The 23,750-nt window shown below is 46.8% G+C and overlaps 1 protein-coding gene across 1 annotated transcript; it reads left to right on the top strand.

The window, feature by feature from the left end:
- The first annotated feature begins 7,956 nt into the window (after positions 1 to 7,956).
- CCNE1 (cyclin E1) lies at positions 7,957 to 19,565 on the top strand. Its single transcript, XM_036832111.1, has 12 exons — positions 7,957 to 8,178; positions 8,640 to 8,688; positions 8,796 to 8,883; positions 9,111 to 9,179; positions 13,406 to 13,551; positions 13,664 to 13,799; positions 16,283 to 16,429; positions 16,973 to 17,068; positions 17,287 to 17,421; positions 17,532 to 17,643; positions 17,736 to 17,893; positions 18,192 to 19,565. Exons 2-12 carry the CDS (start codon positions 8,669 to 8,671, stop codon positions 18,312 to 18,314), a joined length of 1,230 nt encoding a protein of 409 aa, XP_036688006.1. The 5' UTR covers positions 7,957 to 8,178; positions 8,640 to 8,668; the 3' UTR covers positions 18,315 to 19,565.
- Positions 19,566 to 23,750: the final 4,185 nt, after the last annotated feature.

The raw sequence follows: 23,750 nt of genomic DNA, 5'->3' as shown, positions 1-23,750 counted from the left end.
GGTGGGGTCGCTGGGCAAGGCCTCCTTGAGGAGGGGATATTGAAAGAGACGGAGTCTGTCACCGAGGGAGAGTGGGGAGTGGGTGGAGAACAGGTGCAAACACACTAAAGAAGCCGAGATCTTGGCGTGGCAGAGGAAGGACGGTGAGCCTGCCAGGCGGGAGCCGAGGCAGAGCTGGGAAGAGGCCCCAGGGCCCCAGGGCGAGAGGGCAGTATCAGGAGCTGAGTCAGGCAGGGCCCAATGCTGCTGCAGTCAGTGGGGAGCTGGCAAAAGGTTTTCAGAAGGGGCATGTTTGATCAGGTTTCCAGAAGTGGATTTGAGATGACTAGCTCTTCCATGGAAGAGGCGGTGATGATGGGAAAGCAGTTCAGAAGACTCTGCAGCTGTCCAGGAAGCAGACGGTGGCTCAGTCCAGGATGGGGTAGAGAAGGGGAGAAGTAGACAGGTTGGAAATATTTGGGGGCAGAGAGCTATTGGGGCTTGCTGATGCATGCGATGCAGAGGATGAGAGAAAGGGAAAAATCAAAGATGAATACCAGGTTTGTGGCTTAAGCAACTGAGTGAATGGTGGCACCAGGTGGAGGAACAGGTGAGGCGGGGGTGGGGGTGGGGGATAACCAGAGTTCATGTTTGAGCACCTTACACTGAGAGGCTGGGAGACTGGCAAGTGGAGAGGTCCAGTGGGCTGGGCAGAGACGTGAGCTGGAGATGGTAAGACTACCCAGGGAGGGAGAGCAACTCCTTTGCCTGAGTAGAGGAGGAGCAAAGGCACTGAGGAAGAGTGCCAGGGAAGGAGGAAGGACACCAGGAGAGGGCAGTGGTGTTCGCAGGAGGAGGAGGGTGGGCCACCATGCCCAACACTCCTGAGAGGGCTGTGCAACGAAGCCTGGAAAGTGCCCTTTGGAGTTGGCAAGATGGAGGGCATTGCTGACCCTGACAAAGGCAGTGTCAGTGACTCCATTTCCTGCCCCTCTCCTCTCCCTGAGCTGGAGCAGGACCCCTCCTGCCAGGTTCTTCCCTCCCCTGCATTTCTCTTGCTGCTCTGTGATGACAGGTGGGTTGCTCTTCTCCTCCACTGGGGGTGAGCATCTTGAGGGCAGGACGCCTGTTCAACATACATGCCCCTAGAACAGAACTCCTCCCTGAAATCAGTCAACGGACGCTTAAACAGCACTAACTGTGGACAAGGCACCTCATGGGCCCAGTACCATGGCACAATCTCCAGTTCCTCTGCTGTCCAGCATCATGAAGGATGTGAAAACAGGGAGTTTGATCAACTAACCGTCCCAGACACTGGAACCAAATTCATAGATCTCCTCACCAAAACTGATCAGAGAGAACCGAAGGGGGGTCCTTGTGGAAGCCAGGTGACAGAGCCTGCAGGGCGCTCTCCCACACAGTGCCTCCCTGCAGCCTCATGGCCACCCTTTTACCTCCTCTTGGCCGGAGGAGGAAGTTGAGGCAGCAGGAGGTGAAGTGCTTTCCCCGAGATCACGCTGAGCTAGGAACCCCGCAGCTGCAACCCATGTCTCCCCAGCACGGGCACACGCCAGCCTGCAGCCACCCAGGGCCTCCTCCTGCAGGACACGCGAACGCTCGCACTGCAGAGGGGCTGTCCCTCTGCACACCTTCCTGTACCCCTGGCCCATTACTTATCCCTTCTCTTCCTCTGACCACGGTTTTACATATGAATTTGAAATAATACCACGTCACATGGTGAGTCACTCTCGTTTCAATTCTCCTTCACATGTTCTGCTTAATCAGGAGAAAGGCTCAGTTTGAAGGAGATGGCTTTGAAACCTCTCTAATGTCTGCTCAGCTCCTTTAAAAAAACGTGGTAAAATACACATAACATACAATTTACCGTCTTATCCATTTTTAAATGTTTAATTTGGTGGCGTTAATTACATTCACAATATTGTGCAACCATCACCACCAGCCATCCTCAGAACTTTTTCATCTTGCAGAACTGAAACCCTGTACCCGTTAAATAATAACTCCCATCTCCCCTCCCCAGTCCTGGCAACTGCCCTCCTACTTTCTGTCTCTATGAATTTGACTACCCTAGTACCTGGTATTAATGGAATCATACCGTCATCTCCTGTTTTAAACAGAAAGAGATCAGGCCGCAGGCTCATGGCCTGCCTCACATTGTCCTGTCTGTGGTTATCAACACTTTGATGCTTCCCTTCTCTTTGTAGCTGGTGATGCTGGTTTTCCATTTAGGGTAGGGACAGTAGGTTTCCCTTTTCATATAAACAGATTTAAGTGGGAAAAATAATTCATAGTGAAAGGTTGAAGGTAGAGAGGCTCTCAGACAGAGAAGAGAGGGTGGGAGGGTGGAAGGTGGGGAAGCTCCAGCCTTGATCGTGGAGGCTACTTGTGCCGAGCCCTCTTTGACCCTGATACCAGCCCCACGTGGGCTGCGGCAAAAGAATGTGCTCCCTATTCCATGCACCCGGCCTCTTCAGCTTCCCGTCACCATCTGGAAAAGGCTTTCTGTACCTCTCACCTTTGCCCCCTATCCATTCATCCATCCACTTATTTATTCAGCAAACCTGGCTGTCCAGACTCTGTGCTGGGCTCTGGGGAATGCTCAGGCCTCTAGGCCTGGGTTCCTCCCAGTCTACCCCCTCCTCCATGCCTTCTTCCTTCTTTCTTTCTTGTTTATTTAATCCTGACCTCTCTCATCCAAGACCCTGCTATGCAGGCTCTGGCTCCGCTCTGAATTCCTAGCAGGGTCTCAAGGTCAGGCAACTATGTGGCCAATGTTGATACCTAAAGGATTATAGACATAGGGTGAAGCTGCCCCACCCAAAGAGGTCAGCAGCGTGCGTGCCGTTCCCCTGCACAGATGTGAGCCCAACTTTGCCAAATAATCCTGTTGCTCAACGAGTCGGAAACCCTCATGTGTACAAGAATTCAACTTTTTGCTAATATTCTGTGGCCCACCAGCATCAGTTTGTGACCTCTATCTGGTCATGTTAGGAGTGAGTCCTGTTCAGTTAGTGTCCGCTTGCCCCCAGAGGGTGTGAGGTGCTCTTGGGAGCTCCTAGAGGGCAGAGTCAAGCCAGTCCACCCCAGGCCCACCTGCTCTTGGGGGTCCCGAGGCTGCCAGGCTGATTAACAAGTAGATTTCTAGGTGCCTGATGTCAGCGAGTGACGGAGGGAGATACCATGGAAGTCAAGATTGCTGGGGAATTGAGACCATAGCCCAGGTCTGGCACCGCCAGAACCACATGCCAGCCAGCCAGCCATGCCACTGCAGATTTACAGACCTTATCAAGAAGGGTCTGCATGGGTCTAGGGGACCACCAGAGCCCCTCTGATGGGCACAAGTGACACCCATAACTCTCTCGACTGCAAGTTATGAGAAATCCAAGCCCTACTGTCTAAATAAACATGAAAATAATTGGCTCCAGCATCCAGAAAGTTCCTAGTAATCTGGTCTTGGGCTTGATTGGATCCAGGAGCTCAACAAATCAGAAGGCTGCCTCCCCTCTCCTCTGGCTCTGCTTCCCTGTGCACCCCGCCCCCCCCCCCCCCAGAGGACCTCCCTCTAAGGAAGGTCGCCCTGAGTGGCAAGATGGCCTCCTAGTTCCAGACCTCTTCCCATCAGCTTAGCAACTCCAGAGGATTTTCACTGGTCCAGACTGGGTCACGTGCCTACCCCTGAACCAATGACACAGTCAGGAATGCAGTGTCCTGATTGGCCAAGTCCCCCTCCCCCATCAAGTTCAAGAGTGTGGTGCTGCAAGGAAAATGTGAGTCCCTGATCAGAAGAGAGATTCCAGGGCTTCCTCTTTCCAAGCCCCTGCTCTGTGTCTTGCAGCTGTGCCTGCCTTCAGAAAACCCAAGATGAGGCGATTTAGCTGAAAGCTGGGAATATGGTGGTCAGACACAGAACAAAGCACTCTTGTGTCTTAGCCCATGCTGGGGGGATTGCTTGTTGCTGCATAACTGCCCCTCCCCCAGCAACCTGGTCACACACTCCCACTCCTTGAAGTGTCTTCAAATTTGTCTCTGTTCCTGGCAACCCCCAGCTTAGGACAGAATCCATAAATGTCAGCTGCCATCATTATTCTATCATATACTCAGTTTAATGGTTTTAGTTTTCACTGGAGTTTTTTAATTAACCAGAGCCTCTGTCTAAAGTGTTGACTGGACTTGCTTTCCAGTGTAAGAGAGGGTTAGGCCAGGGCTGGACCACCTATTGGTTTGCTAATCTCCCCCCTCGGAATCCACAGCAGCGTGAGCTTGATCTGAACAGTAATCAAGTCTTGGGGAGTGGGCTGGGCCTGGGACTCCGGCTGACCTGGCAGGCTGTGCAGACAGATCCCCAGGGCTGCGGGAGGACAGGAGCCAAGCCTCTGAGGCCTTCCCACACTCAGTTCCTTGGCCCTGGGTCCTGCTCATCCTGCCTGGCCCCGACGCCACAGCCCACACCGGTGCAGTGCTGCAGCCAGTTTGACCCCTCTTCCTCTGGTTTTCCTGTGTGTAGCCTCACAAGACCCCCCAGCTTTGGCTCAGCCAGGCAGCCACAGTTGTCCAGCTCTGCCTGATAGCAAGGCCTGGGCCAGCTCCACTCCCAGTCACAGCCCACACCTTCCCTCATCAACCCTCTCCAGTGCTCCTTAACTTTTGTGAGGTGCCTTTAAGGAGCTGGTAACAGTTATGCACCAGCTGCCCAGGAAAGTGCACCTGATAGGCCGGCACTGTCAGCAAGCAGTTTCCTGGGACCCTGAAGGCTGCCTGGGGGCCCTGGGTTAAGGAATCCTATCTGGGAAGAACTTTCCCCTTGCAACCCCCATGGGATTACTTCTTAACGTTTGTATCCTGGTTCCTTACCCTCCACCATCATCAGGGCCTAAACCACATATGAAGGTAAGCCAATGCCCCTAATTTTTTAATGAATAATAATAATAATAATAATTGTTGATACATACTGAACACTTACTCTATGCTAGATACTATAGCAAATGCATTATAGGTATTAATACATTTATTTCTTACAGCAACTCTGGAGGTTGGAATAATTAAAATCACACCCATTTTACAGATGAGGAAATTGAGACACCAAGAGGTTAAGGAATTTCCCAAAGTCTCATGGCAGAGGGAAGGTGCTGTCCTCCCTACACAGCAGCTGTTTTACCACCTCTAGTGTAATGCACAGTCTCCCTCAAGGCTGTGTCAATGTTTGGACACAGAATGAAATGAACTCAAAGAGCCAAAGGTGAACTGCTCCAGACGAGTAGCCATCAGTGACTTCTGAAGACTCCAAGTCTTTGTGCAGGCTGTTTCTGCTGCCTCGGACATAACTTTTCTATTGTTCCTGCCAAATTCATTCATCTTTCCAACCTAGAGGCTACTTCCTCCAAGCAGCCTTCTTAGTGTCCAGGAGTAGATTGGATGCCCTTGCCCCCAACTCCACGTGAATTCGTAGCCCCCAGAATTTTCCCGTCCTAGCCCTTATCGCTCTGTACTGCAACTGCCAACCTACATGACTGCCTCCCTTCCAGACTGGAAGTTCCCGAGTGGGCAGGGATTATTAAAGTCTTGCTTTACTTTGTTTTAAATTATTTTTTTAAAAAATAACTATTTTATTCTTTAGGTATTACATATGCTCAGTAAAGTGCAAAATTCACAAATGTGATTGAACTTTTATATATGTACACAGCCATGTAACCACCACTCAGATCAAGATATAAAACATGTGCATGGTGGTACCCAGAACCCCCACCCCAGAGGGGTCTTATTGCTGTCACCACAGTTTTTGTCTTTTCTTAAACTTCTAATAACTGGCATCACACAGGAATACTGTTTTGTATCTGGCTTCTTGTGCTTACCAATATGTCTGTGAGATTCATCCATATTGCTGTATGTTTCAGTGGTTTGTCCTTTTTATTGTTGTGTAGTATTCCACTGAATGAATATACCAAAATTTACTTATCCATTTTACCACTGACGAAAATATCGCCTAGGGTATAGAACATCAGGAATTCTTATTCTTTGCTGGTAGCAGTATAAATTGCTACAACCACTATGGAAAACTGTCTTGTCTATCATTGTTCAACAACTGTAATTTATTGGGTAGTTATTATGTGCCAGGCTCTGTACTCAGCATTTCATCTGCATTATTTCACTTAATCCTTACAATGACCCTAAGAAGCAGATAGATGCCATACATGAAATAAGACAATCATGGTATCAACATCACAGGATTATTGTGAAGTTTAGTTGAGATAATACTTTGAAGGATTTAGGGCAAATCTGCTATTTTGGAAATGTCTGTGATACCTGTTATTGTTACTACCTAAGGGCTGGGAATTCAGGAGCCTGGGTTCCCATGCCTACCTGTGCCAATCCGAGCAAGTCATCTCAGCAGCCTTGACCTCAGAGCCCCTGGAAGGTCAACAATCTGCTAGCAGGGACCTCTGAGGATGACACAAGTCAGGCCCTCCAGTAAGATCTAGTCTCTAACTTCAAGAAGACAGTCATGGAGGGAGGAGGTCCAAGACTGGGACTGTAAATCAGGAAGGGGCTTAGGAGTGTTAAGGAGCCCTCTGCTACATGCTTCTTCTAGAAGTTTAGTACAGTAGGTAATTTCAAGTGATGATTGTTCAATACCTGTCTCTCTCCTTAGCCTGTAAACTCCACAAGGGCTTGGTCATTGTGTTTTTCAAGCATTCCTTCACAAGTAAGATTTAAGTGCCTCCCTTCCTCCAGGGACTTTGCCAAGAGCTGGGGGATACAGCAGTGAACAAGACAGACAAGGTAGGGAGCGGGGCACCAAACATGGACAGGAGCAAGAGACATATGGTGGCAAGGGCTGTGAAGGAACCGCAGCAGGGCAATGAGGTGGACAGGAACTCCTGGGGAGAGGGGTGATCTAGATTAAGTGGTCACTGAAGACCTTAAAGTTCTCGGGAAGGATGAGCAGCCAGAAGGGGCTAGAGCTGGGGACAACAAACTCCAAGGCCCTGACATGAGAAAGGACACAGGGTGGCCAAAAGAGCTGTGAGGGGAGGGGGTTGAAGGAATGGTCTGAGAGGGGGTGAGGGCCAGTCCACGCGGAGTCCTGTAGGGCAGGGAGTGTGGATTTGATTTTACGGCCCGTCGATGGAAACCCTTAAGCTAGAGAGGTCTGCGTGAAATCCCAGCATCAGAAAGGTCTTCTGAAGAATTTTTGGGGAAGGGGGACACATGGAAGGTGCTCTACTATTAGCTGAATGGACGCAAGCACGCATGGACAGAGGGATGGACGCGCGTCCAGGTGTAACAGCTGTTCCCCAGGGGGCCCCGGATCAGGCGGCCTGAGGCCCTGGTTCTAGGCTCTGTGACCAGGCGCTGTGACCTTGGGCACATCCCCGCCCCGACTCAGGGCCCGGAACCCTGCGTCTCGGGGGCGGGGAGGACGTGCAAGGAGGGACAAGCCGCGCGCGCCGGAGGCCGACGGACGTCGGGTCTTCTGGCAGACCCCAGCCGGGGCCCGAACCCCAGCCGCCAGCCGTGTTTACATTCCACCCGCGCAGGCCACGCGGCTTTTTGCCGCTCCAGCGCCGCTCGGCTCCGCCCCCAGAGCCCGGCGGCCCGCCCCTCTGCCGCGCTCGCGCCAGAGCTCCCCCGCGTCCCGCCTGCGCGGCCCCGCCCCCCCGCGCGCGCGGGCCAGCCCACGAGTCCGGCCCCGCGCGGGCTCGGCAGCTCTAGCCGCGCAGGCCCCGCCCGGCCTCCGGGCCTCGCCGCTCCGGCGCGCAGGCCCTGTCACTTAGCCCCGCCCCGCGCTGGCCCCGCCTCTGGCGGTCCGGGGCGCTGGGGCCGGCCCGCGCCGCGTGGGGCGGTCCTGAGGGCGGTGGCTGGGCGGGCCCGGGCCCTCGGGCGGCCGCTGAGGGGCTCCCAGCCGGCCGGGGCGGGGCGGAGGGTGGCGGGAGGGCGGGAGGGCGCGAGGGCGGGCCGGGGGCCCGTTCCGCGCGCAGGGATTTTTAAATGTCCCGCTCTTAGCCGGGCGCAGGAGCAGCCGGCTCGGCCGCCAGCGCGGTGTAGGGGGCAGGCGCGGATCCCGCCACCGCCGCGCGCTCGGCCCGCCGCAGCCTCCCGCCTCCCGGCTTCCCGCTCGCCTCTGCCTCCTGCCTCCGGCCTCAGCTCGTGCAGCCCGCCTGCCTGCCGCGGAGACGGCTTCGGGTAAGGACCCCGCCGCGGGCTGCCGGACGGCGCGGCAGGCTGGGACTCCTGGAGCACCCGGGTCGGGCCGGGGTGGGGGTGGGGCGAGGCTGGGTCGCCGGGTCCCTGGAGGCGTCAGCGCGGGGTGACCCGGTAGGGTGACTCAGGGACAGCTTACGGGGAGGTGTTGAGGGGAAGACTGAGGCAGCCCGGGGCCCCGAGGGAGGCGATGGGCCGGCGAGGGTTTCGGGGGGCGTCGAGGCCCCCCCCCCACCCTAGGTTCCGACCCGGCATCGCGGGCCGCTGGCGGCGCCGCGGGTGACAGGCCACCCCGGGCCCATCGGCCATTTTCCCGACCGGCCCGGGAGGCTCCCGCCGCTGCTGCCGCCCGCGCGGGAGGGGGAGGGGTGCCCGGGACGGACCGGCGGGCCCTGGTCCCCTCTGCCGGCCGTCCTCACCCCACTGCCGCTTCGTGCCCCCAGGCCTGAGGTTTGATCCTGCGCCCAGCGCCATGCCGAGGGAAAAGGAGAGGTGAGTGGCCTGGCCGCTGCGGGGAAGGGGAAGGTGTGCAGTGGTGGGGGAGGGGTGGGCCGAGATTTGGGGAGAACTCTTACCTCCGTGCCATCCTGGCTTTTCAGGGATGGGAAGGAACCCGGCACCATGAAAGAGGAAAGCGGCACCGATGTCTCTGTTCGCTCCAGGAAAAGGAAGGCAAATGTGGCCGTTGTGAGTACAAAGGAGACAGGTGGGGGAGGATTCCCCCCCACCCCCCATCTTACCTGGGTACCAGGCTGGGTTCTGACCTCATATTTATTGATAGGGGGTCAAGGGGGATGCGTTTGGCAGAAATGGTGCTCATAACCTTACCAGCTTTCTTTTTCTTCTCTCTCTCTGTGTTTCTGTCTTTGGGCTGTTTGGTGTGTTTCCTTGGGGTGTGGGTTGTTTTATGTTAGTTTTTGCAGGATCCAGATGAAGAAGTTGCCAAAATTGACAGGACCGTGAGAAGCCAGTGTGGCAGTCAGGTAGGTACATTTTCTGATTGGGTCTAAGTTGAGGGTCTCCTTTTTTGGGGTCACATTAAGTCTCATACTTCCTTGCCTTCCGCTGAAGGCTTTTTCTCTAACTGTGGCCACAGTCCATACGACTGAGCGCTGTGCCTGTCAGTGGGCACTGACCTCTGCCAGCCTTGAGATTCCAGGAAGGTCTGTGTTCCTGACTGACATCCCTGAGATGACAAATATGCGCTGATGTCTGGAAGAACCAGAATGGACCTCACATAACTCAGTCCTCTCCTTTTGCCCTTGAGGAAACTGAGACTCAGTTAGAGGAAGAAAGTAACCCAGAGTCCTGTGCAAGCCAGGGGCGGAGCCTGTCCTACAGCCTCTCTGTGGGCTGGTGAACTGCGGGGAGGGCTCCTGACACAGAGCTCTTTGGGTAACTGTGAGAATAGGGGTTTGTGTGTACACATAAGCACACATCCACACTTGTGTTTCTTCGTCATGGTGCTTAAGGACTTCCCTTCCCTGCTCCCACCCCCTTTAGGTCATGTTTCAAACTTTTTCCCCCTTTCTGAAAGTTCTTCTGGCCCATCCAGCAATTACCTACAGTGATCACTGCCACCTGGAGCTTGATCTGGCCTCCACCAGAGTATTAGTAGGACATTCTGTGTAATGATATGTGCATCTCAACACATTTTTAAAATTGACTAGTCCATTTCTCTTGCCCCTCCTTCATGGAGTTCCCGCCATATTTCTTGCATGCTCATGGTATCATCATAATATCAGACGTTCCTAGCAGAAAAAGCTTGTATTATCTCTCTGCCTCCAGAAATGGCTGGAGCCTGTAGTTATGGCTCTAGTAGGGGAAGCAGCCTATCTCCAAACTAGCTGATTAGGCTTTCTGACGCTCTAGCAGATGAAAGCTGAGCAGGAATAGTATTTGAGCTGAGGATACCTGATTCGGTTAGCAGTGGCAGCACATCGCTTTGTAGGGCAGGGAGCAACAGCCATAGCAGCTGGGTTCGGAAGAGTGAAGGGCTTCAGAGCGGAGGGCCCCATTATTTGTAACAAGTTGTTACTGCACATAAGACCCTAGTAATTAGTATTTCTGGAGAGGTTCCACTGAATATTGAACAATGGCTTGATGATTTCCTTGCTGTATTAGAAAAAGAAATACTTCACTCTAGGAAAGGAAATAAGACAGTGCATTCCAAGTTCTTTCCTTTTTTTCCTTTTTTCTCCCTGTAAAGACTTCAAACCAAGCAAGTTAATTTTTGTGGATTTCTACTAAAATGGACCTCTACTTTGTGAAATTCAAGATTGGTTATTTTCCCGCCTGTGTTTTGAATTGAAGTTTTTAACTGAGGATGAAGCAAAGCTGTCCCTTTTGACTTCTTGGAGTTTTAGAGTAGTTTCTGTTCTCAAAGATAACCTGAGCTGTGCCTAGGGTGCCTAAGACAGGGCTTTGGTCCTATCCTTGGACTTCAGAGAGTTGATAGATGTGATACATGAATAGCCGTATTATTTCCCACTAGAAGGTGTTTTCATGGTTGTTCAGAGATTAATGACAACAGGTTTCTACACATTTTGCAAAGTAGATAGCTTGAAAATTACCCATCATTTATGGAGCAATCAATGTCTTATGTTATTTCTCTGTGTAGATTCATGAAGCTAGAATTTTGGGGTAACAACCTTTTTGCCAATTAATTATACAGAATTTTTCTCTGGAGTTATCATAGTTCAGCTTGTTTAACAGCTCTGAGCTACTTGCAGCCCTCATGCTCAACTCCATGAAACTGCTTCATCAAGACCACATGGAACCTTTGATTCTTACCTTAGGTTTTTCTCAATGAAGATAATACTCTTTTATCTAAAGTCTATTTAACATATCCATTTTTGTTGTTCAATTTTTTGCATGAGACCCAACTTTTTTACTGAAGTGGAGTCCTGGAATTTCTATTAGTTACTTCTCAGAACATAATTTTGCATAAGGTAGTTTTATTCTTAGTTAAAAGTGGCATAAAGAGTCAGGGGTTGTTGGGAATAATCAAAATTGGTCTCTTGCTGTTACCCCTTTCCTTCCTAAAGTCAGACTGATCTTGCTTTCTTTGAGACATGGTATACACTCAAGTTAAATGATACAGACTTCATTATTCTGCTTCATCCACTGGTTCCTAAAAGGCCAACTTTGGGGACCATTTGTCTGCTTGTGGTTCACCCAATCTGTCTGTGAACTACAGGTAGGGAAATGTTACCATTTTATCTCCAAAAACCTCCTCTCAGCTATTTCAGCCATGTGGCTATAGAGGGTGACAACCAGCTTCTGCTTTCAAAACTAGAATTCATTGTTGAATGAAGAGCAACCTAAAGCAGTTGTAATGTGACCCTTTTTGAGTCAAGGAAATACTACCAGCACATGATACTAGAACTGGAAGAGGATGTTGCCCTTCTCCAACAGCTGTTGGCAAGAGCTGTCATGGTTAATTTGCGTGCCCAATTCTTTGCACATTGGATGGAGAAGAGCTTTATCCTGCTTTGCTCTTCTCAGTACCCTGAAAGTGCTCTGGCTCCCTCTGAAAGTGACCGGTGTGCTGTGATAGCCACCCTGTCCCATATCTTCCAGGCAGCACTTAGAGCCCAAGTTTCCATGTTCATTTATAGTCCTCTCCGTTGTCTCTTTTCTAGTCAATATTAATGATCTCTCTGCTTTAAAAAAAAAAAAAAAAAATGCCAAGAGTCTCAGACTTTTTCACAGAGCTTCCATACTGGCAGGATTGTTAACATTCCCTGTCTTCAATAAAATTACTATTTTATAATTTTAAAAATCAATAATAGTCCTTTAGAGTAAGATAATAGAGTAGCTTTAAAAGGAAAAATGTTAGGGCATCCCTGGTGGCGCAGTGGTTGAGAATCTGCCTGCCAATGCAGGGGACACGGGTTCGAGCCCTGGTCTGGGACAATCCCACATGCCGCGGAGCGACTAGGCCCGTGAGCCACAACTACTGAGCCTGCGCGTCTGGAGCCTGTGCTCCACAACGGGAGAGGCCGCGATAGTGAGAGGCCCGTGCACCGCGATGAAGAGTGGCCCCCGCTTGCCACAACTAGAGAAAGCTCTCGCACAGAAACGAAGACCCAACACAGCCAAAAATAAATAAATAAATAAATAAATAAATAATTTTTTAAAAAAAAGTTTCCACCTTTGAATAAATAAAAAGCACAGTCAAGGACTCTGATATCTTCAACTGTATTCAAAGACTATGTAATTAACCTCTTAAAAAAAAAAAAAAAAGGAAAAATGTTAAATGGCAAAATGAAATTATTTTCCAAATATTAAAAATTGACTTAAATTAAGTATCTGGAATCTTTAAAAGAAGCATTGTTTGGGTTTTTAATGATGGTTTATTCAATTAGCATTTATCACTCTGCAAGGCTTTGGAGTGGGTTTCAGAGGTCTTCAGGAATATCTAAGCTTTCTCTCTACAGACTTTTTAATATATCCTGTGACTATTGCTTGATTCGGTTTTAACTAGGCGGATACTCCTTTTGTTTCATTTTGAGTTAAGGAAAAGGAAAGGTCCCCGTTATGTAATAATTTTGGCTTGACCTGCAACCAAAGGAAGATGTCACATTTGGTGGGTTTTGTTTTAAAGTGGGGAGACTTTAAATATAGATGGCAATCAGTTTACATTTTGATTTTTCTATACTTGTGATTGTGGAGTGCTTATGTAAATGCTTTTACTGGAAATTGTCTTTCACTTTTAAGACATTTCATTAGGTTAGTTGTACTTATTAAAAAAACCAAATCTTTGAATTGTGACCAAATAATCTCACAACACACTTTAGGAGTCATGCTCAGTATCTTACTGAGCTGCCAATAGATTTTATTCTTTTGTTTTTTTGGTAACGTAAGAGCTGTTTGCATTTTGTCTTACCCTTCCTGCATCTATTTTGCTGCTCAAACACTTCATATGAGGATGATGATGTGGAGGGTAAAATGCTACTGACTGTAGTTTTCTTAGGTTTTGCTGCATAGACTCCTAAGCTAATGACAAAATGAAATGAAAGCTTGGAGTCATTTCTGTGTCTTCCATGCTATCTCCATCTTAATTTAGGCCAGAATATTGACTTAGGCCTAGAGATTTCTCTCCAGCATGAAGACATTTTCTGTTTTACTGGCTGTTTGACAAATCAATGAATGTAAAAACAGCTGGTTTACATCAAACATTTTTTTAATGTGTCTTTCTTTACAGCCTTGGGACAGTAATACAGTCTGTGAAAACCCCTGCTCCTTGATTCCCACACCTGACAAAGAAGAGGATGAGCTCGTATACCCAAATTCTGCATATAAGCCTCAGAGTTGCACACCATCCAGAGCCTCGCCACTGCCTGTACTGAAGTAAGCTGGCTGCTGAGTGCCTTCTGGATCTCTTACTCCCTGTGTGCACTCCCGCCTCACTAGTATGGATGCATACTGACACCTGTCTTTTGCTTGCTTTTGTTTTTTGTAGCTGGGCAAATAGAGAGGAAGTATGGAAAATCATGTTAAACAAGGAAAAGACATACTTGAGGGATAAGCACTTTATGCAGCGGCACCCTCTTCTGCAGCCTAAAATGCGAGCGATTCTTCTAGATTGGTTAATGGAGGTGAGCTGGAGCCTTTCTGTTAACTAGAAGCATTGGCCATTTCTAGGTTCTTCTGTGCTGTTATAATCTCTTCAAGTGTTTGATTCCATTGACACATTCTGTGTCTCTGAACTGTGGTATCTATAGTACAGTGGCCTAACTTTTTTGCTTATGTACTTCCTTAAAAGAATTTCTGAAGTATCTTTACCCCTTAGATATTTTTAAGTTGGCATCTAATTTTTTTTCTCAAAGTTTAAATAGTTGCAAAGGTTGTATTTTCCAATTAATCATAAATATTGATATTTGATCTTTCAGTCTGTACACTCAAATTGCTTTTGAGTGAACGCAGTGGAATGTGGGTAACAGCTATTTGATAGCCACTACCAAATGTTTTAAAAATATATGAACAAATTTATCTTTAAGTCAGAAAATTTACAGTGTTTCTTTTTAACTCCTTGGGATTCATTTCTCTTTACCCACAGAATTTTATCCTAACAAAATATATTGATCAAATCTTTTATTGATCACACTATCATACTTCTCTACAATAATTGATCAAAATAACAAGTATTACAAATTGTGATAAATAATTGTCAAACATAAAAAGTAATATTGTATAGGCAGTGCACCTCTTTCTGGGAGGAAGTGTGGGTGACTCAGTAGTGGCTCAATTAAGGACACTTCCTGGACACCTCTGTAAGCCTTGGGTGGGTGACAAGTGGGCTTTCTTCTGTGATGTGGAAGGACATCTCAGGCAGATCCGTTATATGAAAGCACATATGGAAGTTGAGTGTCTAAGTATTCCCTAAAAATGAACTGTGCCACGTACCCTTTAGGAAGTCTGTATTAGCAGGGGTATGTGTACCCCTGTTGTGCTTGTCCTAGAATCGAATCCCCTGCTGCCATTTAACGTCTGTGTGCCTCAGTCAGGCAAGTCACTTAACTTTGAGTCTTGGTTTTCTCATCTGTAATGTTTTCTAGCAATATTTGCTTGCAGAGTTTGTGTGGATTAGAAATAGTGTATATGAAGTACAGTTTACATAGTAGGCAAGAAAAGATAGCTATTTTTATCATTCTTAATTTGCTTTTCTTTATTGGTCCCTGAAAATGTCAACATAGAAAATGTACAAATGTACAAATTGTTTGGCCTTGCAGTTGTCCACAGACCCACCATGGCACATAGCCCTTATGGGCCTTTTGGAACATTTTATAATTCCTTGAAGCATTAGATGTGGTATGCTTTAACCTCTCAGGCTTCAGCTCATAAGATGTTGTGACTGAGAGGTTCTATTTTATATAATGCAATTGATGCCATTGATGCAATTGATACTTTAAAGAAATGATTTTCCCTGCAAGTCAATCAAAAAAGTCATGTAATACTATTGAAAGGATAGAAAAGAATGGTAACCTTTATGTCTTCAGTGGGACAAGACTGGAGTCCACAGTTCACAGGCAGGCTCGTCTGCAGCGATGTTAAGTTTCCCAGCCCCTAGCCCAGCCAAGAAGTCTGTATGTAAGAAAGGCAGTGCTTACGCTGTGTGCCCAATGGTGAGCTGGGTAAAATAGTCTGAAAGTTTGTTCCTTAGAGAACAGAAGCTCTAATTTTACTTCTAATCCTATTGTAGTTGTGTTATTTTATAAAAACTAACTCTAAATATGGCTCCACCTGGACTTCAGAAACATTCTTTGGTGATTGATGGAGTTTTCTACTAATGTTCTGTTGTTTCCTTTGGTGCCTTTTCTACTTATTAACCCCATGAAGTGTACTTACATGGGATATACTGTTTAGGAACAGCAGTTTTAAATGCACAATCAGACATTTGATGACAGTAATGAATTGAGGTCTAATATTTCCTTGGTCCTTTTCAACTCCATCATGTACACTATTTCACCATACCTCACAGCAATCCTGTGAGGTAGGCAAAACAGGTATTGTCCTAATTTTATAGTCTGAGATAATCCGAGATAAATGGGTTTGTCTAAAGGGAGCCTATGCTAGGTCTCTGAGTCTTTTGTTTAATGTTTTTAAAACACCATTTGCCTCTTGTGATTAACAGATTAACAGTGTTTTAGTGTTTAGTGTTGTAGTCTTTAAATAAATGTATGTTCCAGCTTTCAAACTTTCATACTGATAGCGCCCATTGTGAAGAAATATGGTAGTTCTTTCCTCATGTCATAATGAAACTTATAAAGGGGGACACCTTTCTTTGAGAAAATTCCATTTTTCCTTGAAATGCTGCTTTTAACAGGCTGTGAATGTACCTTCTTTCCGCAGCCTATGAGCATTTGCTCTTATATTATAGATCACAGAACACTTCATCCTTATACCTGAGTTCCAGTTTTCCATTGTGCATGTGCTTAGGGACAAGCAAGGTAACCATCCTTTCAGAAAAGCCAGGTTCTCTCTCTTGATTTGGTTATATTATCCTTCACCAAACTCATGACAAGTTTTTTGTCTTTCTTTTTTTCTCAAGTAACTGTTCTAAAACTTACTATTTTTTCAGGTGTGTGAAGTCTATAAACTTCACAGAGAGACATTTTACTTGGCACAGGATTTCTTTGATCGGTATATGGCAACACAACAAAATGTTGTAAAAACGCTTTTACAGCTTATTGGGATTTCATCTTTATTTATTGCTGCCAAACTTGAGGTAAATAATTTTCAAATATTTGTTATGTAGTACATGCTTGAGCTCCACTGAGATTAGGGGAAGAGGTCAACTATTTGTCTAAATTTTTCTAATTTGAGGCCTTCTAAAGTTCAGCCACACACACAAAAAAGCTAGAAATTAACCAAGAAAAGTATGAGTATATAAAATGCTTAGGTTAATATAATTCCTTTAATCAAAAAAATTGAACTTTGACCTAAGAGGATTAAAATTTTGGTGTGATTAGAAGGGTGGATGGGCACAGCTTTCAAACATGTTGAAAAGGTGAAAATTTCAAAGCTCCCCATTGAGTAAAAGTTTGATTGATTGATTGATTGATTGATTGATGTGGGTAAGTGTTTCATTTCTTTCACAATTAATGCATTTTGAACCACTGGAGTGGCTCTTGTATTTATCCCATCAGTGTACCCTTTCTTTCTTTCTATGTCAGCATACTAAAAAGAATAATTTGGGAGGTACATTATAAGCTAAAACTATCAGAGATGGACTTTTTGCTAGTAGTATCTTCCTTTTATTTCCTTTCAGGAAATCTATCCTCCAAAGTTGCACCAGTTTGCTTATGTTACAGATGGGGCTTGTTCAGGAGATGAAATTCTTACCATGGAATTAATCATTATGAAGGTAGGTTACAAGTTAGTTTTTCAGTCCTTTTTAAAAATTCCTACATAATATCTTTTCTATATTCAGCATGAGTGCATCTGGCTAGGTGTTCTCCAGCTGGACACATTGTGGCATGGGAAATGGCTGCATTTTGAACTCCTTTAGAGGACCAAAGGGAGTAGAAATGTCTTTTTCTTTTTTCAACCATTGGTCTCTCTTTTCTCTCTGTTTTCCCTTAGGCCCTTAAGTGGCATTTAAGTCCCCTGACCATTGTGTCCTGGCTGAATGTATACATGCAGGTTGCATATCTAAATGATTTTTATGAAGTGCTCCTGCCGCAGTATCCTCAGCAAATCTTCATACAGATTGCAGAGGTAAGTGGCTTTATTACCTCTGTGGGGCGACCTACCCCACCACTAGATTGAGTAACTCTAGAAGGGATGTGTGTTGGCCGTGTCCCTCAGTGTTCTTTTCTTCTCCATAGCTTTTAGATCTCTGTGTCCTGGATGTCGGCTGCTTAGAATTTTCTTATGGGGTACTTGCTGCTTCTGCCTTGTATCATTTCTCTTCATCTGAATTGATGCAAAAGGTTTCAGGTACGTTGGCTTTCCAGTCCATTCACAGGTGTATTGAACTTATAAACCAGTTGTTGGCCTCAGATTGAGCCTAATATGTATTTTCATTGCAGGGTATCAGTGGTGTGATATAGAGAGGTGTGTCAAGTGGATGGTTCCATTTGCCATGGTTATAAGGGAAACAGGAAGTTCCAAACTTAAGCACTTCAGGGGAGTTCCTGCTGAAGATGCACACAACATCCAGACCCATATAAACAGCTTGGATTTGCTGGTCAGTACTGTTCCTTGTTTCCCAGACGAATTCTTAAAACTGCCCGAGCAGCCTGTTCACTCTCTTTTCCACAGGCTCCAGATATCCCAGAAAGACTCCAATTCTTTTAATTCCGTGGCAAAGAAAAATGGTGGTCAACAGATCCTGTCTCTAAGTATCATGTAGCCCAGAGACTTTTAGATTGTTCTTTGCTATTTTTTTCCTTCACTCATCTCTGTAGAAAAAAGCACAAAGTAAGTGAAGCCCAAAGGATACATTCTTCCATTTTAACATTTCTGGCTTTTATTCTTATCAACAGGACAAAGCCCAAGTAAAGAAAGCCATATTGTCTGAAGAAAATAGGATTTCTCCTCTCCCCACTGGGGTCCTCACCCCCCCACAGAGCAGTAAGAAGCAGAGCAGTGGGCAAGGAACAGCATGACCACACCAGCATCCTCACCAAAGACAGCTGTGCGGAAGTGCCTGCCCCCAGTTCTCTCCCGTCTACTGCAGCAGAGGCGTGCGTTAGCTTTTACAGATATTTAAATGGAAGAGCATGTCTCTTCCGCAACAGAAGGCCTCTGTGGATGGCATTGGACAGGGAGAAGTGTTTTTTATTGAATGCTTAGATTTTTTTAATAAGTGGGTCAAGTACACCAGCCACCTCCAGAACACCAATGAGTGCTCCAGATGCTGCTAAGGAGGGTGCTACTTGACTTGATTGACTGTTCACACAAATAACAAAGGCTTGAAGTTGAGGAGTGCCATGTTGCTGTTGGTCTCCCCCTGGCTGTTCTGGGTCGAGTCGTATTAAGTGGAACAGGTGGTTGTGAGCGTTACGATGCGCAGCCCACAACCAGCTATGCTGGGGGCCTCCCCTTTCCATACTATCAGTTGACAGTGTACAATGCCTTTTATGAACTATTGTTTTGTAAGTGCTGCTATGTTTATCCGTTTTTTAATAAAGATAAAACACTGTCTTTGAGACAGCTGGTTTTATGAGCTATGTCTGGTAATTTAAGTTAGGAGTCAACTTTGACTGTGGCTATATCAGGTTCTCTCTTTTAACTTCATGCTTCTCGAAGCTCAAGCCTCTCAAGCAAATACATTAAAAGAAAACTTTTGAAGTGAGCTTCAGGTGCAGCCTCACAGGCCTCCTCAGGGCCCCTGAGCTGGAATGAGGCTCTGATTGGCATCTTCCAACAGTGCCCTGTGCAGTGGTGGCTCCGGGCAGGCTCACTGGATGGCTGTGGTGATAGTAGTGAAGTCACGTCTGCATCGAGAGGATTCTTAGGTATGACTCCTTCCCGAGCACAGGACAAGGGTCATAAAGTATCTGTAATTAGTGTTATTTAATACTCTTTTCATCCTTACCCAAAGCTTAACCTAAAGTATTTTTTTTGTTTGGAGAACTTGTTAACATAGTAGCCTAAAACTACGCTTTGAACAAGAAAATGCAAAGTAGAATTATATGTAGTTCAAGGCCGTGATATTCGTATATAGCCTGCTCCCTGACCACTGATGGAATCACCAAGTGCCTTGCCAGCAGGGGCGGCTACTGTCCCCTGTGAGGCCCAGTGTGTACAGGTCACACCATGTGTTGTGGGACATTCCCGAAGTGATGGCCTCGTCAAGTCTTGTTTCATTTTCTCACAGTGCTTTGGTGTATGTATGGGTTCATTAAGGGAGGGTGAATGAGCAAATAAATGTCATTTATTTCAACTTGGTATTTTATTATTTTGCAAAAATCTATCTGAGGTAGAAAGAAAAACAGCCACTTTTAATCTACCATATTTATATGAAATTTGAGAGCGATCCTACTTTTTCACATTGTGATGTTATAGTTCTGGCAGTTCTAATACAGTTTTCTTAATATGCATTATAAATCTACATGTAATGGTATTTAGTCAAATGGTACTCCTAGCTAATTATTTCTTCATCTCAGAGATGCTCTTGCCTTATAAGTAGTGAATTTTTTTTTATAGAGATGTACACGTATAAATTGTGTGCTTTTTTCAGTATGTATTTTTTTTTAATTTTATTTTATTTATTTATTTATTTATTTATTTATGGCTGTGTTGGGTCTTCGTTTCTGTGCGAGGGCTTTCTCTAGTTGTGGCAAGTGGGGGCCGCTCTTCATCGTGGTGCGCGGGCCTCTCACTATCGCAGCCACTCTTGTTGCGGAGCACAGGCTCCAGACGCGCAGGCTCAGCAATTGTGGCTCACGGGCCCAGCTGCTCCGCGGCATGTGGGATCTTCCCAGACCAGGGCTCGAACCCGTGTCCCCTGCATTGGCAGGCAGATTCTCAACCACTGCGCCACCAGGGAAGCCCAAGTAGTGAATTTTTAATGGTGATCATCTGTGACTTGAAAAATCTTAAAAGTGGTTAATTTATATTTGACATTCTGTGCAAAAATATGGCACTGAACACATTTCTATCTTCAAAGTTTTATATAAGTTTGAGAGCTTATATTTGGCAAATGTGAGGAAACACTGGTTTGAAAGCATGTTTGAGGTAAATGCTTCATGGACCGTTTGGCAAGCTGTTGTACTGCAGAGAGTGTTAGTTACTGAGTGTGCTGAGATGAGGCTGCCTTACGTGTGAATTGTCAGAGGGCTGCATTTCTGGAGACTCAGTATTTTTTTAAATGGCAGTGTTGCCACAGGCAGCTCTTAATAATCTGTGCTAATAAAGGATAAATCCCAGAAGGTAAGTGAAATCCATAGTAGCCAATATTTTCTGTGGCCCTGCCAGAAACCCTAAATGCCACTAGTAAGTAAAATCAAGTTTCCCCTCTTAAAGGAGCTTCTTCCATTTGCTAGCAGTCAGTATAAACTTTGGCCCCTCACTGGTCAGCTCTATACCCATTTGCCAGATCACGTTTGTTCTGCAATTCATCTGAAACCAGCTGAGGCGAGGTGGTATCAAACAGATAGCAGGGGTGGAAGTGGCAGCTCTAGTCACCTCTGGTGAACAAATGCTCTGAGGCAGAGATGTGTCAGCAGGAAGGACCCAGAAAAGCAACGGGAGTGTGGGCCCTTGTTCTAACTTAACTTGTGTTAGAGCTAGAGAAACAGTAATTTACCAAAAGCAACCATAAAGACTGATTGGATCGTGGTAGAGCACACCACACCCTCACATCCCACCCCAGCTCACAGAATTCACACACTGGCCCTCATCAGGGCTGCTGTCAGGTCTCTGTCCCCCGTGCCCAAGAAAGAAAACACTGGTCTTCAGGTGGTGGGTGCTGAAGGTTTTCCAAGGTCCCCCGTATGGAACTTGGACAGCTCGTTGTTTCACGGAGGTCATTTCATACCAGTGGGTGAATAAAGGATGCTGAGGTTCATGTTCCTGAGGCCGGTAAGCAAAACTGTCTGGTCCTTTAAGATTTGGAGCTTAGTGTGAGGCTACACTTCTCCAACTCAGACACAAAGGAGATTGGAGTTTATTTGGGCAAAATTAGGCTGTACCTCAGAGCAGGGATAGAAAGAGAAATCAAATCTGATAACGTCTAGTCATATTTACCCAACCGTGCATTTTCCTACCACATGTTCAGCATTTTGAAATTCAAATCACATTTATACCTTGGACATTGTTAGAAGACTATTTTTATCCCTGCTGTAATCATCTAATTTGCTGATTACAGGTCTCAAATTGCCACAGAGAACTCAATTTTTGAAAGAATTGTCCTGTTTGATCAAATATGTTATTCAAGCAATGCAGTCATTTGTTCCACAAGGTTACCTGCCAGGCAGAGCTAACCAGGAGTAATAGCATTAGAAGCCTATACTTAAAATCAAGCATTAGCTAATCTGCCTGTGACAATAGAGTCTTAAATATAATTTGCGGCAGATTCTTTAGTTCTTGCACTGACAGACAATTGCATTTTGTATTCAATGAGCATAGATTTTTCCTACCCCATCCCAATTCCAAATTTAACTCAGAAGACTCTAATGTGCTCAGCTTCACAGGCTAACAGGTACTATTTCCCAGGAGCCTCAGACAGGAGGGCAATGCTATCCTTTATTCAATAAACACTCCCTCTGCCCCCCTTTTAAATCATTTTACTGATCAATGCCAATTCCAAACATTGTGTAGCATCTGACTGTGCGGTGAGGTGCATGTCTGATGCTGGTGTCCCTGGCATGATGTGTGAGCTGGCCTCCCCTGGGAGCCCCTGCTGTGCGTTGGGCGCTACCAGCCCTGGAGACAAAAGCATGCAGGGCACAGACCACCGAGAGCTCATGAGAGCCTGGGAGACAGAAGAACAGCTGGAATCCTCCAGAGGGCAGCGATACGAAAGGCGAGCATGGAGTGGGAGCCGTACCTGTGCTTGAGAGGGAGGCTGTTGAGTCCTCCCCAGCAGGCCTGGAAAAGTGGAGTTGAAGGAGGGAGGCGAGGCAGAAGAGGTGACAAAGGCTACATCACAAAGGGCTTTTGCACGTCAAGCTCAAGACGGGCCTGATACCCCTGGCAGCAGAGCTGGGGTGTAAGAGGAGAGTGAGAGCTCAAAGCGACATGTGGGCACAGAGGTTGAGGAAACAAGCCCAGAGTCATGCTTCTGTGCCACAGAAAAGTGACTGTGCAGGCCGCGAGGGGCACGAAGGAAGACGAAGGGGCATCAATGAAAGTAGCTTCCAAATGGCCCTGCCTGAGGGACTGCCATGCATCACTCCCAGGCCACAGTGATCTCGGGCCCTGCACCTCTGCATCCTCAGCCAGCTGGAACCTCACCTCCTGCAGGAGATGGACCCTGTCTGGGGCCCACACTGATGTCATTTCTTCGTTCACCTCTGGAGGCAGTTACCTGGAGCTGGGACCTGGCCCTGCCACTTCACAATGTGATTTTGGGCACCATGCTTAACTTCTCCAAGCCTAGTAATTCTCAGCTGTGAAATGGGGATGATAACAGTATTTGCCCCATGAAGTTAAGAGGGAGATTCAATGGGAGAATGCATAAAAAATGCTTAGCATAGCACCTAGCACATTAAAAAGAAACAATAAAAGATGGTTGCCGCTGCTATCATGGCCGCTGATGCTGCTGGTGATACTAAGGTAGGCTGTCAGACTGAGGCCCTGGAGGGGAGTAGCCCTGCAATGGGGACTCCAAGAACACGTGGCACTTGCTCTGAGGCGCCCTTAGCCTCCCTAGGCTCCTCCCCCGAGGTCTGCCCCTGGCCCTCCCCAGACATCAGCTCCATCTCTCTCCTGCCCTTCCTGGACAGCCTCCTTGAAAGTATCATTGTACACCTGCTGTCCATCCTCCTTCAGGCTCCTCCAGTGGGGCTTCTGTCCCCACGCACCACACACTACCCTTGCCAAGGCCACCCATGATGGCCATGTGGCACCCTTTAGCCTTCATCTCACGGGGCATCTTTGCCACAGTTAGCACTGCTGACCCCACCTTCCCTCCAGAAAACTTTTGCCCTCCCTGACTTCTCACACAGACACACTTGATGACTCCCTGGTAACCCTCCCTAATCCCATAGCTTTTCTCTCCTCCTCAGAGGAAACCACCACCCTGAGGTCAGTATGGATGATTTCCACACATATTTTTGGAATTTTATCATTTATAGTTGGATTCACAAGCAATAGATTTACAGAAGACATTGCTTTGGGTGTTTTTAAAATTCACATAAATGGAATCAAGCCTCACACATCATAATACCACTTGCTGTTTTTTTCAACATTAGTTTCAAGATTTACCCATGTTGACACATGTAGGGTTGGGTTTATTCATTTTTAACTGTGATAGAGTTTTCTCTTGAGCGAATATACCAAAATGTATACATTCTCTCCCATGCTGATCCACATATAGGTTTCCAATTTTTTCACCATCATAGACAGTGCTACAGTCAACATCTTCTGCACACGTG

Source organism: Balaenoptera musculus, chromosome 19 (genome assembly GCF_009873245.2).
Source record: "Balaenoptera musculus isolate JJ_BM4_2016_0621 chromosome 19, mBalMus1.pri.v3, whole genome shotgun sequence".
Classification (NCBI taxonomy): domain Eukaryota; kingdom Metazoa; phylum Chordata; class Mammalia; order Artiodactyla; family Balaenopteridae; genus Balaenoptera; species Balaenoptera musculus.
This window is presented reverse-complemented; position numbering and strand designations above follow the sequence as displayed.